Consider the following 14,477-nt stretch of genomic DNA (forward strand, 5'->3'; position numbering starts at 1 on the left):
AAATTTCGTTTCATCTGTTTTGCGTGGTACGTTCGAGGCAACTCGCAGTCGAGGCGAGAACCTCATTAATTTTCCATCGGCTCTAAATGAGAGGTATACGAGAACCGAAGAAGGAAGGAAGGAAGGAACGAACGAACGAACGAGGAGGAGAAGAAGAAGGAGGAGGAATATAAGGGTTGGACGCGTTGATAATGTTGCGAGGGATGGGTAGGAAAAGAGAAGAGTTAATACCATCGCAGTAAACGACGAAGGAGCGAGTAGGCTGCACTCGAAGATGCATCGAACGGGAAAGAGCCGGAGAAAGATGAGAAGCTGCGTGCATACCGATGGAACGTGTAGAAGGAGAAGGAGAAGGAGGAGAAAGAGGAAGAGGGGAAGACGAAGGAAGGTGGAAAGAGGATAGCTCGTGCAAGAACAAAGTTATGGAAGCGCCTGAAGCTCTCCTCCGGTGTTGCTAGAGAACGCAATGATGGCGATAGAGAGAGAGAGAGAGAGAGAGAGAGAGAGAGAGAGAGAGAGAGAGAGAGAGAGAGAGAGAGAGAGAGAGAGAGAGAGAGAGAGAGAGAGAGAAAGAGAGAGAGAGAGAGAGAGAGAGAGAGAGAGAGAGAGAGAGAAAGAGTATGTAGTGCTTCCTTTCTCATAATGCATGAAACGAAACTTCAAGCATCGCAACGAGCGTCGTCTCTACTTCTGCCACCGTCTTCGGTTTCCCTTAGGTTTCTTTCGGAGAAACCCTTTGTATCTCGATTCGTCCATTTTCTTTTGGTCCAGTATCTTGACCCCTTCTCTTCCTACAAGTTACTCTCAAAGGATAACCGATTGAAAGCTAAAGATGAAAACTTGTAGCAGCGATTTAGGACCGTAAGAGTAGACTGATATAGGATTTTTAATTTTTTTTTTAGGTACTTACATTAGAAGTGGTCATTATGAATGTATCAAGAGATAGAGAAAGAGAGAGAGAGAGAGAGAGAGAGAGAGAGAGAGAGAGAGAGAGAGAGAGAGAGAGAGAGAGAGAGAGAGAATGAATCAATAGCGCAAAGGAGGGAAAACTATGTAAATATAAGAACTTAGTACGGCTAGTCAGTAGTAGTGCGGTTTTGCATTTCAGCGGTGGCGACAGAGACACACACGAGGCCTTGCCCTCTTTAAGGCAATTAACGACTCAATCGGGATCAGGCTGATTGAGCCTTTATAAGGGCCTGTGGTACGCGTGGCCGGACTCCACAATGCGCAGAATGTACTTGCCTGGCCGCATTTATTAACGCGGTGGCGTGAACCCAATTAAGGACGAGCGAGGAAGTCGGGGATTCCTCGTTCGTCGCGTCTTGTTCATTGCTCGTCTCGCGCGCGCGCATATATACAGACACACACACACACATAGAGAAAGAGAGAGAAAGACGTACTCCCTCTACCTCTCTAACTCTCGAGATTTTCTCTTTACGTTCGATCGCTCCTTTTTTCCATGCTATTCTCGTTTAGGCGACGTACTTACTTCTTACGGATAGCAAGCAGAATTTAATGGGCAATCGTTCATTAAATAAACGAACGAACGCTGATCACGGATAATTTTTTGTTTCTTTTCTCTTTTTTTTTCTTTCTTTCTTTTTTTCTTTCTTTTTCGTATAGACAATCCCACATTGTCTTTTTTTTTTTTTTTTTTTTTTTTTTTTTTTTTAACACGATCTAAAGGCAATAACTTTTCAGAAAAGTTATTTTATTGGACGATAGTGTCATTGCACCAGATTGGAATACTTGAGAAACGAGTAGAAACTATTGATTGGACGAGCCTCTTCTTAGAGGCTTGGCCCAGAGTCCGAAATTTCCTCTCCTTGTATTTCTAAACGTCGGCGAACGTCCCGACGTTTCAACGTCGTTCGGGACCGGCCACAGTCGGTCCACGGCCGGCGGTCTTTACTTGCGCGTGGTCAGAGACAAGTGACGTTAATGTGCAATAAATTAGCAGCCTCCCACGCTGCTTCTCTCCGCGAGAGCCACGCTTGCTCTCGGAGGCGGAGACCGCGAGAATTGCCTTCTCTTTTACTCCAAAGCTTTCTCTCTGTAAGATAGTAAAGGACAGAGATACGCGGAATCTTCTTTTCGAAATTCGTACCTGAACATTTTTGGATATTATTCAACGATTCGTACATCGTACATATTCGAACATTTTTCTTTTTTTCTTTTCTTTTCTTTTTTTGTTTTTTGTTTTGTTTTGTTTTTTCTTTTTTTTTTTTATCTCTCTTCAGAGATTCCATAGAAAACTCTACGATCGTGTTTAAGGGATTTATAGGATATCTATCGTACAGGTGAAGTAGATTATTAACTTGATCGAAGATATCCCGTTGGTTTCGTAAAAGCATCGTACACACGCATAAGCTTTTCAGAGTCGAGGTAACGATGGACAACTATGGGACCGTGACAGTTGAAATTTATCGCCTCGTCATTTCCATGTAAACAGTGCTAACGGCTGGGGCAATAATAGCGTATTTCGTCTACGACCCAAGTAACGACCTAACGTCGATTCGGTTTACACGTTTATCCTTCTCACCTTGGAATTCTCATGATTTCTCACGATGTCTTAGACATGAATTATTTCCCAAACATATCGATCTTTCTATGTAACGAATATATCCTGATAAATAATTTTCTGTGGTCGACGAATTTTTCTTTTCTGCATTTGAAAAATGTTAAACGTAAAATCCGAGAGAAGGGTTCAATAGCAGGTTCAGAAATTTCTCGGAAGTAAGAAAAAAGAAGAAGAAGTAGTAGTATTAAATGTTGTGAATGTTACAAGAGGCGCGACTTCTTAGAAGAAATAGAGAAACGATTGTTAGAAATAGACCAACGGGCAAGGAGGTAAGCAATGCGACTTGAAACGTCGCGTAGACGTTTTGATGCTGCTGCTGTCGTTGCTGTTGACGCTACTATTGCTGCTGCTACTGCTGCTGTTTCTGCTGCTACTGCTGCTGTTACTGTTGCTGGACTCACGAGATTTCTTTTTGTCATTCTCGTCGTCGGTCTACGACGAGAACCGGTTCCTTCCTCGAGCTCGTGTAACATCTTCGAGCTCGATAATCCCACGGCAATTTAGTACAAACAGATGTGTCACCGTTGTGTGACGTTTTAGTTGTTACCACGTCCTTACGCATCAGGAATCTTCTTAAAGAACCTCCCAGTCCACCTTCTTTGCTGTTTTACCGCGTTCCTTTCAAATGCGAATTCTGATGCGAACTCTAAATAGTGAAACCAGATCTCTAAGAGATATTAGAATGTAATTCTCGCTTTTAATAAGACTATGAACCGACATTTCGGTTACCCTTGGGTATATTACATGCATATACGTAAATAAATGTATATTGCATGCATTGGACTATACCTAGCCCATACACCAAGGAATTCGATCCTGAAACATATCAGAAACAACCTGTCCGACTGTCCGTCTTCCTTCTATTCATCGGACAACTCGTGTCAAAGGTTGTTACATCGTACGCCATGTAAGCGTACGTACGCGTACACCTTACGTTTACATCCAAATCGTAAGATCCCTAGTCTGTGATTTTTTCTCGATTGTTTCAAAACATCGACCAGTAAATATTTCGTAGTGGTATAATAAAATTAAATTTTGAAATGTTTATAGAACTAAGGACGATTAGGAAATGATCGAATGTTGGTTAATACGTTAAAATATCAAAATCAGATGTATATTAATAGATAATAGGTATCATTAATAATCGATACGTATAAATACAATTAATAATCACAGTAAATTGGCCAAAGGTTTCACGTAAATACACGTTCGTACTATTCAAAAAGGGTTGAAAACTTTTACTCTATCATAGTATCCAGTTATTTTTCGCGTGAAAAACAACCTTTATATCTCTTCCTATACCGATTTTGTGGCGTGTCTTTCGTGATCTCATTGGAAGGGTGCTCTCGTGCCGTTAATTGATAGCCCTCAGTTCGTAGAGGGCAGAGGTCAGGACAGTGCGAGCGGTAACCGGACGGATCGCAAAGTCCACTTTTTTCTTCTTACTCTCTCTTTCTCTCTTTCTCTCTTTCTCTCTTTCTCTCTTTCTTTTTCTTTTTCTCTTTCTCTCTTTCAATCATCTTTCTCTTTCTCTCTTTTAATCGTTCGATCCGTGTCGATGCGCTCGACCAAAGTCGCAATTATTCGTATCTCGACGGGTAAACACAGTCCACGTCGTTATCGTCTCGCTCCGTTTCATTAATAATTTCATTCTCCAATTTGGAATCGATCGATCTATCGATCGGTGGTAGCAATTTATACGGAAAATCACTGCGGTTTTCGTACTTTTGCCTTCTTAATTATTCGTAGAATCGATCATCGGATCAGGTTCAAAAGTCATCATCAGCTATAATCGAGTAATATTGTGCGTAAAACTACTATATTCGTTAAATCTTTTACGTTTATTATTTACTTCGAGTTGCGTAAACAAGTTGGAAAAGTCATCGGACGTTGAGATATGCCTGTTGACTATCAAGAGGATTCCGCAAATCGTTTCTCTTATACATCGTTTTTTTTATCCATTAATGAGAACTCCAACGCATATTGACGGGTATGAACTTTCGCGAACTGTGGTAACGCAACAGTTCGGCATTACCACTTCGTGATCCTAAGGAATCCCGATCAGCCATTTTAGAACAGAGTATACAGTTAGAGAGAACGTGAGAAGTCACTGTCCTCTTTCATTCAGTTTTGCTTTCGTAGTTTTGCCGTAACGTACTGAGAGATCGACCGAGTAGAGAGATAGATAGATAAATAGATAGATAGATAGATAGATAGATAGATAGATAGATAGATAGATAGAGAGAGAGAGAGAGAGAGAGAGAAAGAAAGAGAGAGTAATAGTTAAACTCGATCGAAAGTCCAAGAAGGGAATATAAAACCACCGTGTACTACATGTTCTTACGTTCACGAGGCAAAAGTGAGATCGTAAGTTCGCCACTGTAAAGGACCACCGGTCCCTAATGGTAGCTCGTCTAGCGCCAGGATTTCGTCATAGTGAGCCTCACCGTTCACTTTTCCAGCAATGGCCACTGCCCGAGTTTAAGAGAACGAGCTGCATGTGTACGAAGGTGTATACACATTCGTCTTTGTATCTGTCTCTATGTATATGCGCGAGTGTGCACGCGTGTGTATTTGTATGCGAGTATATACAAACACACACACACACACACACATATATACATTCACCGCGATTATCGCTCTTTTATGGGTGAGTCCGACAAGTCAGTTGATACTTTTCTCTGTGACTTCGAGCATCGCGAGAAACCACTTTCCTCTTCCCGAAGTAAACGTTACGTCGAACACGTAAGCTTTTACTTACTGCTGCAAATCGCGTTCGATTTCATTTAATGTTTTCCTCTGTTATGAGAAGATTCATGATCGTAATCTTCATCTAAATTTAGATTCTACGCAAACGATATTACTCCTCTCTTTTTCTCTTTCTCTCTCTTATGTACATTCTCTCTCTCTCTTTCCCTCCCTCTCTTTCTATTCTTCTCTCTCTCTCTCTTTCTTTCTATTCCTCTCTCTCTCTCTCTCTCTCTCTCTCTCTATCCCGCCCCCTCTCTCTTTCTTTCTATCCCTCTCTCTCTTTCTCTCTCTTTGATAAGATATCTCGGTAAAAGAGACTACGGGCCTTACTTTTCGTCATAACGATATCTGCTAGTTTCGATCACGCATGAGACGAATTACTCAAGGTTTGGTAACGTTGACATCCTTTATGCTAATTTGTTCCTAACACCCTGATAATCGGGATACACAGGGTTATATGTCTTGTCTCTCGTCGTACGAGATCTTGTAAATGCGGATTATGCGTCGCCTTGGAACTCCGACGCCATCTTATAGACCGTCGGTGTTTGCAAAATGATGACGACGACGACGACGACGAGGACGAGGACGAGGACGACTAGAATGTGACTCGGCGTTTTCTCTTCTAAAAAAAAAAATTTCTTGTTCTCTCCAAGAAGAAACGATAATAGTAGTCGGTAAAACAGAGAATTACCTTATCCGACAATATATCTCGAATTATCTTTAAAGAATAAAAACATATCCGTCCATTCGTCCATCCTTTCTTTCTTCATCGAACTTGTATTCGGTAAATCATAATCTGTGCACGTGCTTCTAGCGTTGTTTCGCTCATTCCAATGATGTGTTTCGTGGCTCTTCGTTCTATCAGCGATACATTGGAGCTCTTATATGTTTCACGTGTGTGCGTGTTGGTTATATAAAGACGTAGTCTCGTTGGTAAGGGGAATGAAGAGAGAAGGAGAGAGATAGACAGATAGAGTGAAAGAGAGAAAGAGAGAGAGAGAGAGAGACTAGCATGACTCCCTGGCATTGATCGTGCTCTGCCACCCCATGAGCAGCCCCTAATAACACCCTCTTGCCACCCTCCACCTCTTCTACCGCTACTACCCACTAGTACCAAGAGGGTTCTTTCTCTTGCCACCCTCTCCGACGTGCTCTCCCTTACCGTTAACCGAATCCAAGAGAGAAAGAAAGACGGAAAAGAAAGAAGAAAAGAGAAGAGAAGAGAAATGAAGAGAAGAAAAGAGAAGCGAAGAGAAATGAAGAGAAATGAAGAGAAAAAAAGAAAAGAAAAGATGCTGGATAGAAAACGAAGACTCTTAATAGAACGGTGGTTCGCGTAAGAGACGATATTTCCTTCTGAGCCAGCTGGCCGGTCAGCTGATTCGAATGGTGCGCTCCGCATGGCATGGCATGCGCCGCGACGCGTCGCCCATTAGCCGCGCGAACTAAAGCCATTAACCCCCTCGGCTTAATAACGGCCGAACCCACCCACGGCGACCTGTTTGCAAATCCCGCGGATTCTCTTCGCCAACTTCCTTACTAAAGGTTCTCTTACTGCTTACGTTGATACAACGTGATCTGGATTTTCTATACAACTTGTAGTAATACTTGTTTATTAGTTTTTATACTTTGAAGATCGAGTAGATTCTTCGGATTGATTTTCGTTAAGTATCGGCCTGTATCACTTCAATCGCCATAATTTTTCTTTTTTTTTTTTTTTTTTTTTTTTTCTTTTTTTCTTTTTTTTCTTCGTTTTTAACACTTTGAACGATTTTATTAGAATTCGTTTACGATCGAAACTTTATTTCCCAATAACAATTTAAAAGATTTTTCAAATTTCTTTCATGACTTTTTGAAGACTCATAGGTATATTTACTAATACGTGGAAGTAAAATTTCATGTTATAATAATAAAAGAACAATAAATTCTTCTCTATTTATTTAATCTAGAAAAAGTTATAAAAATTATTAGATTAATATGTGTGTATGTTTCTATTTTACATATATATTTTAGTTATTAAATTAATGTGTGTACGTGTATATATATATATATATATATATATATATATATTAATCTAATAATTTCTATGACTATAATAAAATACATATAATATAATATATTGTAATATATATACATATATAGATTTGTACAAAACTAATTCGGCACTTACCATATTTACGAGCAAAAATGTAATCTCTCATAATCTTTATTGATCAAATTTGTTACATCATTTGCTTTGATGTCTTGCGGTTTAAAGATTTATCGTAATTATCGTGAAATATTCCGTATACAAAACATTTCTCTCTCTCTCTCTCTCTCTCTCTCTCTCTCTCTCTCTCTCTCTCTCTTTTTCACACACTCTGTCTCTTTTCTCTTCTTCTCTTTCTCTCTTACACTTGTTACTTAAAAAATATTTACGAAACCAGCGTATTCGTAGAGCCACGTATACGATTACCATATCGGTTAACGTAGACGAGGAGAGAGAGTAAAAGTTGTTTTCTTCCCGGGATCACTTTCGTATCGGGAGAACGATCTTTCGCGATCATGGATAGTATTAAGAGAGAAAATTGTGGAACGCGCGCGCGCGACCTGGCCAGGCCGTGCCACGAATTAATTAGTTCGACCGTGTGGCACATCTTGAATGAGAGAACTGGTAAGTGCACGCGCGTACGCCAAGTTTATCGCTACGTTGGACGTGCCTCACGTGAAATTACGTTGTCGTCGAGGAAATTAACGCGATCTTATTTTATCGTAAATATCTACGCAGACATCCATGAAAGCACGTATTTACATGCACAAATGTATAAAAATATCTACGTGGGATAATGTAAAAATATTGGGAAAAGAAGTTATTTTTATTTTTCTTTTTTTTTTTTTTTTTGTTTTTGTTTTTTCTTTTTGTTTTTTGATTTCTTTCTTTCCTTTTTTCTTTTTTTTTTTATAAGGGAACCATTCCTTCTTTTTCTTTTCTTTTCAAATTTTCTTTTCCAGAAAAATACAAATAAAAAGAGAGAAAGAGAGACAATAAAATAAATTCTCTTTAGCTTCCACGAATTCGTTTCGGTTCTTTAAGCGTTTCCTCGTGGAAATTTCGTATGTTAAATTGCCGGAACAAATCGTAGACACGTTAGACCGTGTTTTCTCTCGACGATCGTGTTCCTTCTCCGAAAATTTGTCCGTCTCGCTTTCACTAGCCCCTACATCAAGCATGCACAACACTGGGTTACCCTTGCAACCCTTAAACTCGATCCACCCCTACTGAATTCACCCTTACGACTGCACACGTGTTCACCTAAAACGCACATATACGGTATACATGTACGTCGTATTTCTCTAAGTATGCGGGTGTGTCTTTATCCGTGAGAGCATGTAAGTAGACGTCGTTGATTCTCCGGAGACGAGTAAGGCCAAGTTCCTCTTAAAGTGATCGATCTTAAAAAAAGAAAAAAAAAGAAAAAAAAAGAAAATAAGAGGATATTCTTTTCTTATACGAGAGAAGAAAAATTACGTGACAGTGAATCTATTTTCATATTGTTTTTTCTTTTTCTTCTTTTTTTCTTTCTTTTTTTTTTTTTTTTTTTTTCTTGTGATCTTCACGAGATTATGGGAGATCAAAAAGAAAGATTTCAAAGTTTATCTATGACGGTAATTGTCAAGTAATCAATTTTAATTGAAAAGGGAGAGATTAAATCCTTTATAAACTCACATACGCGCGCACATAGACAACGTACTTTCTTTACAATATATTTATGAGTTTTGAATAAGTATCGTATTGATAAATACCATTTGGAATGACTTTTTAATCTTTAAATTATTATTATAATCTTTAAATAATTATAAATTATAATAAATTTTATTGTAGTTGTTAAGTAAAAAAAAAGAGAAAGTCATTTGAGATGGTAATTGTTTTTTTTTTTTTATACGAGAATAAAAATATTACAAAACAGTAAACTCATTTTTTGTCTGTTTCTTTTCATATATATATATATATATATATATATATATATATATATATATATATATATTTTTTTTTTTTTTTTCTATCATACTTATACTTTTTGTACAAGTATCACATTGATAATTGCTATTTGAAATGACTCTTTAATCTTTCGTATAAATTTTATTGAAGATATGAGTAAAAAAGGAAAAAAGAAGAAGAGAGAGAGGTATGAGAGAGAAAGAGACAGAGAGAGAGAGAGAATCACTTAAAATAGTAATTCTCTATTGGTTCATCGTATACGCTATATGACAAAATTGTTGATTGTTTTCTTTCCGGAAAGAAAGACATAACATTAGCAAATTAAATGTTCGCATAACAACTAATTACAGTTACTTGGAGATCAACGATTGATATTGTAAAGAGTAAACGTGGACAGACTTATACCGCGAAAAGAAAAATTAAAGTCGTATCGTTAATCGTTTCTCGTAATGACTGCGAGAGTCGTTAATCGACGATTAATGCCGGGTAATTAGTACGATCGTTAAGACTTACAACGGAATTTCATACGAATGAATCTTCAGCGTTTAGTACGAAGTCAAGAGAGGAGAAATAAATAAATAAAGAAAGAAAGAAAGAAAGAAGAAAAGGAGAATTCAATTTCTCGGAATGACGATTAGGAAAATTTGTTTTGAAATTCGAGAAAGGTGTTACCGTGGTTATCTCCCTTCGTCCTTCTTTCTTCCCTTCCTTCCTTCATTCCTTCCTTCCTTCCTTCCTTCCTTCCTTCCTACCTTCCTTCCTTCCTTCCTTCCTTCCTTCCTTCCTTCCTTCCTTCCTTCTTTCTTTCCTACCTTCCTGCCTCCCTTCCTTCCTCCCTTCCTTCCTTCCTTCCTTCCTTCCTTCCTTCCTTGCTTCCTTCCTTCCTACTTTCCTTCCTACCTTCCTTCCTTCCAGTTGTTATTAATGAACGCTAAGCTCTCTACGACTAACTAATTACCAACGGCACTTGACATTAATTATTATCGTTCGGTTAACCGAACATTAATTTTGCTTCGCGAACTTCGATTTCACTCATCGATCGAATTCCTCGCGTAAATTCCATGAAAAGAATGTATGCTCTGCGACAAAAAAAAGAAAAAAAAAAAAAAAAAAAAAAAGAAAGAGAAAGAAAAAAAGAAAAGAAAGAGAGGAAAAAAAAAGCACGTCTCGTTTTTATTCGATAATATAATTTCATTCGCAAAGTTTAAAAGTTAGTAGTTACCTGAAAGTTCAAAGTTCCGGCTTAACCGGACCATTTAATTTCTCAAGCAAGATACTATTCTAATCGTAATGAGCTTACTTTTGCTCTTTCGCGTTTTCTTTCTTCTTCTTCTCCTGATCTTCTTCTTCTTCTTTTTCTTCTTCTCCTCCTCCTCCTCATCATCTTCATCTTCATCTTCATCTTCATCATCTTCATCTTCATCATCTTCTTCATCTTCTTTTCCTTCTGCTTTTTTCTTTTTTCTCTGTTTCCTTTTCCTTTTGTTTTTGTCTTTTATTTTTGTAAATTGTCTTTATTTCTTTATTTCTTTATTTCTTTTTTTTTTTTAGTTTGGTTTTTTGTTCTTGTTTTTTTATTTTTTTTAATTTTTATTTTTTTCTTATCTCGAGAGAGAGAAAGAAATGGGATAGGGGGGGGGGAGGGAAGTGTTGTTATATAAAATATTCTATATACCGGAAACTCGCCGAGTTTAGCCTCGAAACGGAGGAGAAAGACTCGCAGATACGTATATAAAGCGTTTTTCCACAACGAGAAGATCAATATCAGTCTGCATTCGATCGATTCGTTCCCTCGAATGCGACGCTCTTTGTCGCCTATCCCTCTCCTCTCTTCTTTCATTCAAACATTCTCTATTATTCGACGATGATGATGATGATAATGATGATGATGACGACAATGATGATTTTCCATTTGCTTTAAAATAATTATTTTTCATTAGCATAAAATGATATAAAATAAAAAGCAAATGAATAATAAACGAACAAATAGTTCCATCATTTTACTTCATTCAAATGTTTCAATATATTTATTAATTTATAAAAATGTATGTGTACACATGTGTGTCGGTCGTGTATTGTCCATGAAAGAACGTAAATAAAAAAAAAAAAAGAAAAAAGAAAGGAAAACAAGGTTTCTGTTAAAAAAATTCAATGAAATAATTACAATAATAATAATAAATCATTGATCCATGACAAAATCAGAAATTATTTATTTTTTGATCCCGATCGAAAATCGTTCTTTGAAATGAAAAGATCAAAAAAATATTAAAATAAATAAATAAAGAAAAAAAAAAAAGAGAGATCGCCGTAATGAGAAGTTTCACACATGAAAAATCAATTTTATAAGCCTTCGGCGATCTTTCTTTGCTTCGTTTAAATTTCGCGCCAATTCGAAACTCGCAATTTCGTGTTTCACGCGACACACGACTCACACAAGGAACACATTGTACACAGCACACCTAACATGACCAATCGGTCTGATCTGACAGATCGTTGCCTGTCCCCAGGAGGCATACTCCGTACTTCGGACAACCGGACTACAGGCTCTACGAGCTGAACAAGAGGTTACAGCAGCGCAATGAGGTGAGTACTCACACTTTCTCTCTTTTTCTCTCTCTCTCTCTCTCTCTCTCTCTTTCTTTTTTTCTTATTTTTTCTTTCTTTTTTTCTTTCTTTCTTTCTTTCTAATAATTAAATAAATTTAATTAGAATGCCTATGTGAATGTGTGTGTGAGATCATTTAGAAATAATATTTAAGTAATCTCTTCATCTCTTCATCTCTCTCTCTCTCTCTCTCTCTCTCTCTCTCTCTCTCTCTCTCTCTCTCTCTCTCTCTCTCTCTCTCTCTCTCTCTCTCTCTTCCACTCTCTTTCACTCTCTTTCTCTCCTTTCATCTATCTACATTAACTTAATTAATATTTAACAATTAACAGTATATTTTTTCTCTCATATATATATATATATATATATATATTCTTAAAAATCGAATGAATGAATATAGTTTTATCGTTCGAAAATTTTTATCCAATTATTTTTTCTCTTTTTTTTATTACTTACATAACTCGCTTTAACTCTTTCAGTCCTTCCCTTCGAATTCTTTTCTTCCTCTTATCCTTTTTGTTTTCCTTTTTTTTTTTTTTGTTTCTTTTTCTTTTTCTTACCCAATATCGCGGCGATTCAAAGAAAGTTCCACCAAAAAGAAGAGGGGGGATGGTCTCTCTCTCTCTCTCTCTCTCTCTTTCTCTCTTTCTCTCTCCCTCTCTCTTTCTCTTTCTCTCTAAGCTTTCACGCGAGTATGCCGTCCGAATCGTTACGTTACTTTTCATATTACTACAGCAAGAATGATGAAGAAAGTTAAGAGAACGAAGTTAGACTGATCTGTAAAGAAGAAGAAGAGGCAGGAAAAAAAAATAGTAAAAAAAAAATGAAAAAAAAAAAATGAAAAAAAAAAAAAAAGAAAGATATGTAATTTCGAGAAAGAAAAAAAGAGAAAGGAGGATTAACTTTACACAAGTAAATTTCTTACTTATTCTCCAGTTACTCTTCTCAATGTCAATTTTTCATTCGCTTATCGAATATACTCTCTCTCTCTCTCTCTCTCTCTCTCTCTCTCTCTCTTTTTCTCTCTCTCTCTCTCTCTCTCTCTTTCTTTTTCACACTCATTCGACACGCTCAAACTCGGTTATTCGAGTCACGCGCGTTTACCCCGGTACATTATAAAATTATCTGGCCCATATACCCGCCGATAGATAAACTTGTCGCTTCTGAGAGATTCTCGATAATAGCGATAAGATACGATCCGCATTATTGTTCGCGCACATGTCGCGCTCTTCGCGCTTCGTTGCCTCGCTACTTTCGTCGAGGGATTAAAACGGGATATGCCTGCTTGATTCCTCCTCGAGTAAGATTCCTTTTTAATCTGATCAAACGTATGTACGTACACGCATGATGTACATATATACATATACACACATGTATGTATGTATGTATGTATATATGTATGTATATATACATACATAGATCTTCTTGAATTATACTAAATTCGTTTGAAAAATATTATCGAAATTATTTTAACGTATCTATTATATTAATGCCATTGGAAATAGTTTCCCTTTTTTTTTTCTTTTTTCTTTCTTTTTTTTTTTTTTTTTTTTTTTTCGTTAATAATAATCAACGAGGGGAAAAAAAGATTTTTGAAGAATGATCGGGGTTAGCTTTACTTAGCTTTTAAGTACAATGGATTGATCTTAGCTTGAGAATTGTTTCGAGCAAGCACACAGCTTTCATCACGTCCGATATTATTTCGTCAGATTAGACTAATTCGAATCAGAGAAAGACATAAAGGTAGAAATGGACATCGGTGATGATATTTGAAGTTAACTTTATTTTTCATGTAAAGATTGTAATTTTCTTTTCCTTTTTTCCTTCCTTTTTTTTTTTTTTTCTTTTTTCTTTTTTGAGGATCATTTCGATCTTCTTTCAATGCGTTGGTTATCTTTCATGTAAGATTAATCGCTGCCAGGCATTCGATTTTGCGCATTTAGATTATAAAACTTTCGTAAGGTTTGTTTTAAATAATTACGCAACAGTTAAATAATTATTAATCGAAGATGGAATCTTCTTTATGATTTTTTTTATTTTATTTTAATTTTTGTTCTCTTTTCTTTGCTTTTTTGTTTTCTTTCTTCTTCTTTTCCTTTCCCCTTTTAAAATGATATATCATCGTATTCTCTTATCTTGTTATGTAAAAAAAAAGAAAAAAAAGGAAATAATAATCTCTTGGACGACTTGGAAATATTTCCTTTTCTCTTTTTGTTAATACAATCGGTATAACGAATTACGACTTACGTTTTAACGTCTTATGTTCTTTCGATAAGCTCGAGAGTTTGCGCGTGGTTTGAAGTATATCTATATCTCTTGTTGACGATAATATGTTCAGGTATATTTCTATATTGCACACAATTTTCTTTTTCTTTTCCTTTTTGCTTTTTATATATATATATATATATATATATATATATATATATATATATATATATATATATATACGTATACTTTGACAACTTAATGATGGTTAATAAACAAGTGCAGTAAAATAAAAAAAGGAAAAAAGAATAAACTTTGACATCCTAATTGTGGTTAATAAAAAAGTATAGTAAAAGA

General features: G+C 36.5%; 1 protein-coding gene across 8 annotated transcripts in view; it reads left to right on the plus strand.

Moving 5' to 3' along the window:
* LOC124950652 (LIM domain-binding protein 2) overlaps window positions 1-14,477 on the plus strand; it is a 122,672-nt gene that overhangs the window by 93,887 nt on the left and 14,308 nt on the right. For 6 of the 8 annotated variants that reach the window (XM_047497632.1, XM_047497627.1, XM_047497628.1 and 3 more), the window contains one exon: window positions 11,804-11,897. In XM_047497632.1, the coding sequence (XP_047353588.1) occupies window positions 11,804-11,897 (94 nt within the window). The remainder of the gene's footprint in view (window positions 1-11,803; window positions 11,898-14,477) is intronic. The other 2 variants (XM_047497633.1, XM_047497630.1) reach the window with 1 other exon arrangement.

The sequence above is a fragment of the Vespa velutina genome, chromosome 7, assembly GCF_912470025.1.
Source record: "Vespa velutina chromosome 7, iVesVel2.1, whole genome shotgun sequence".
NCBI lineage: Eukaryota > Metazoa > Arthropoda > Insecta > Hymenoptera > Vespidae > Vespa > Vespa velutina.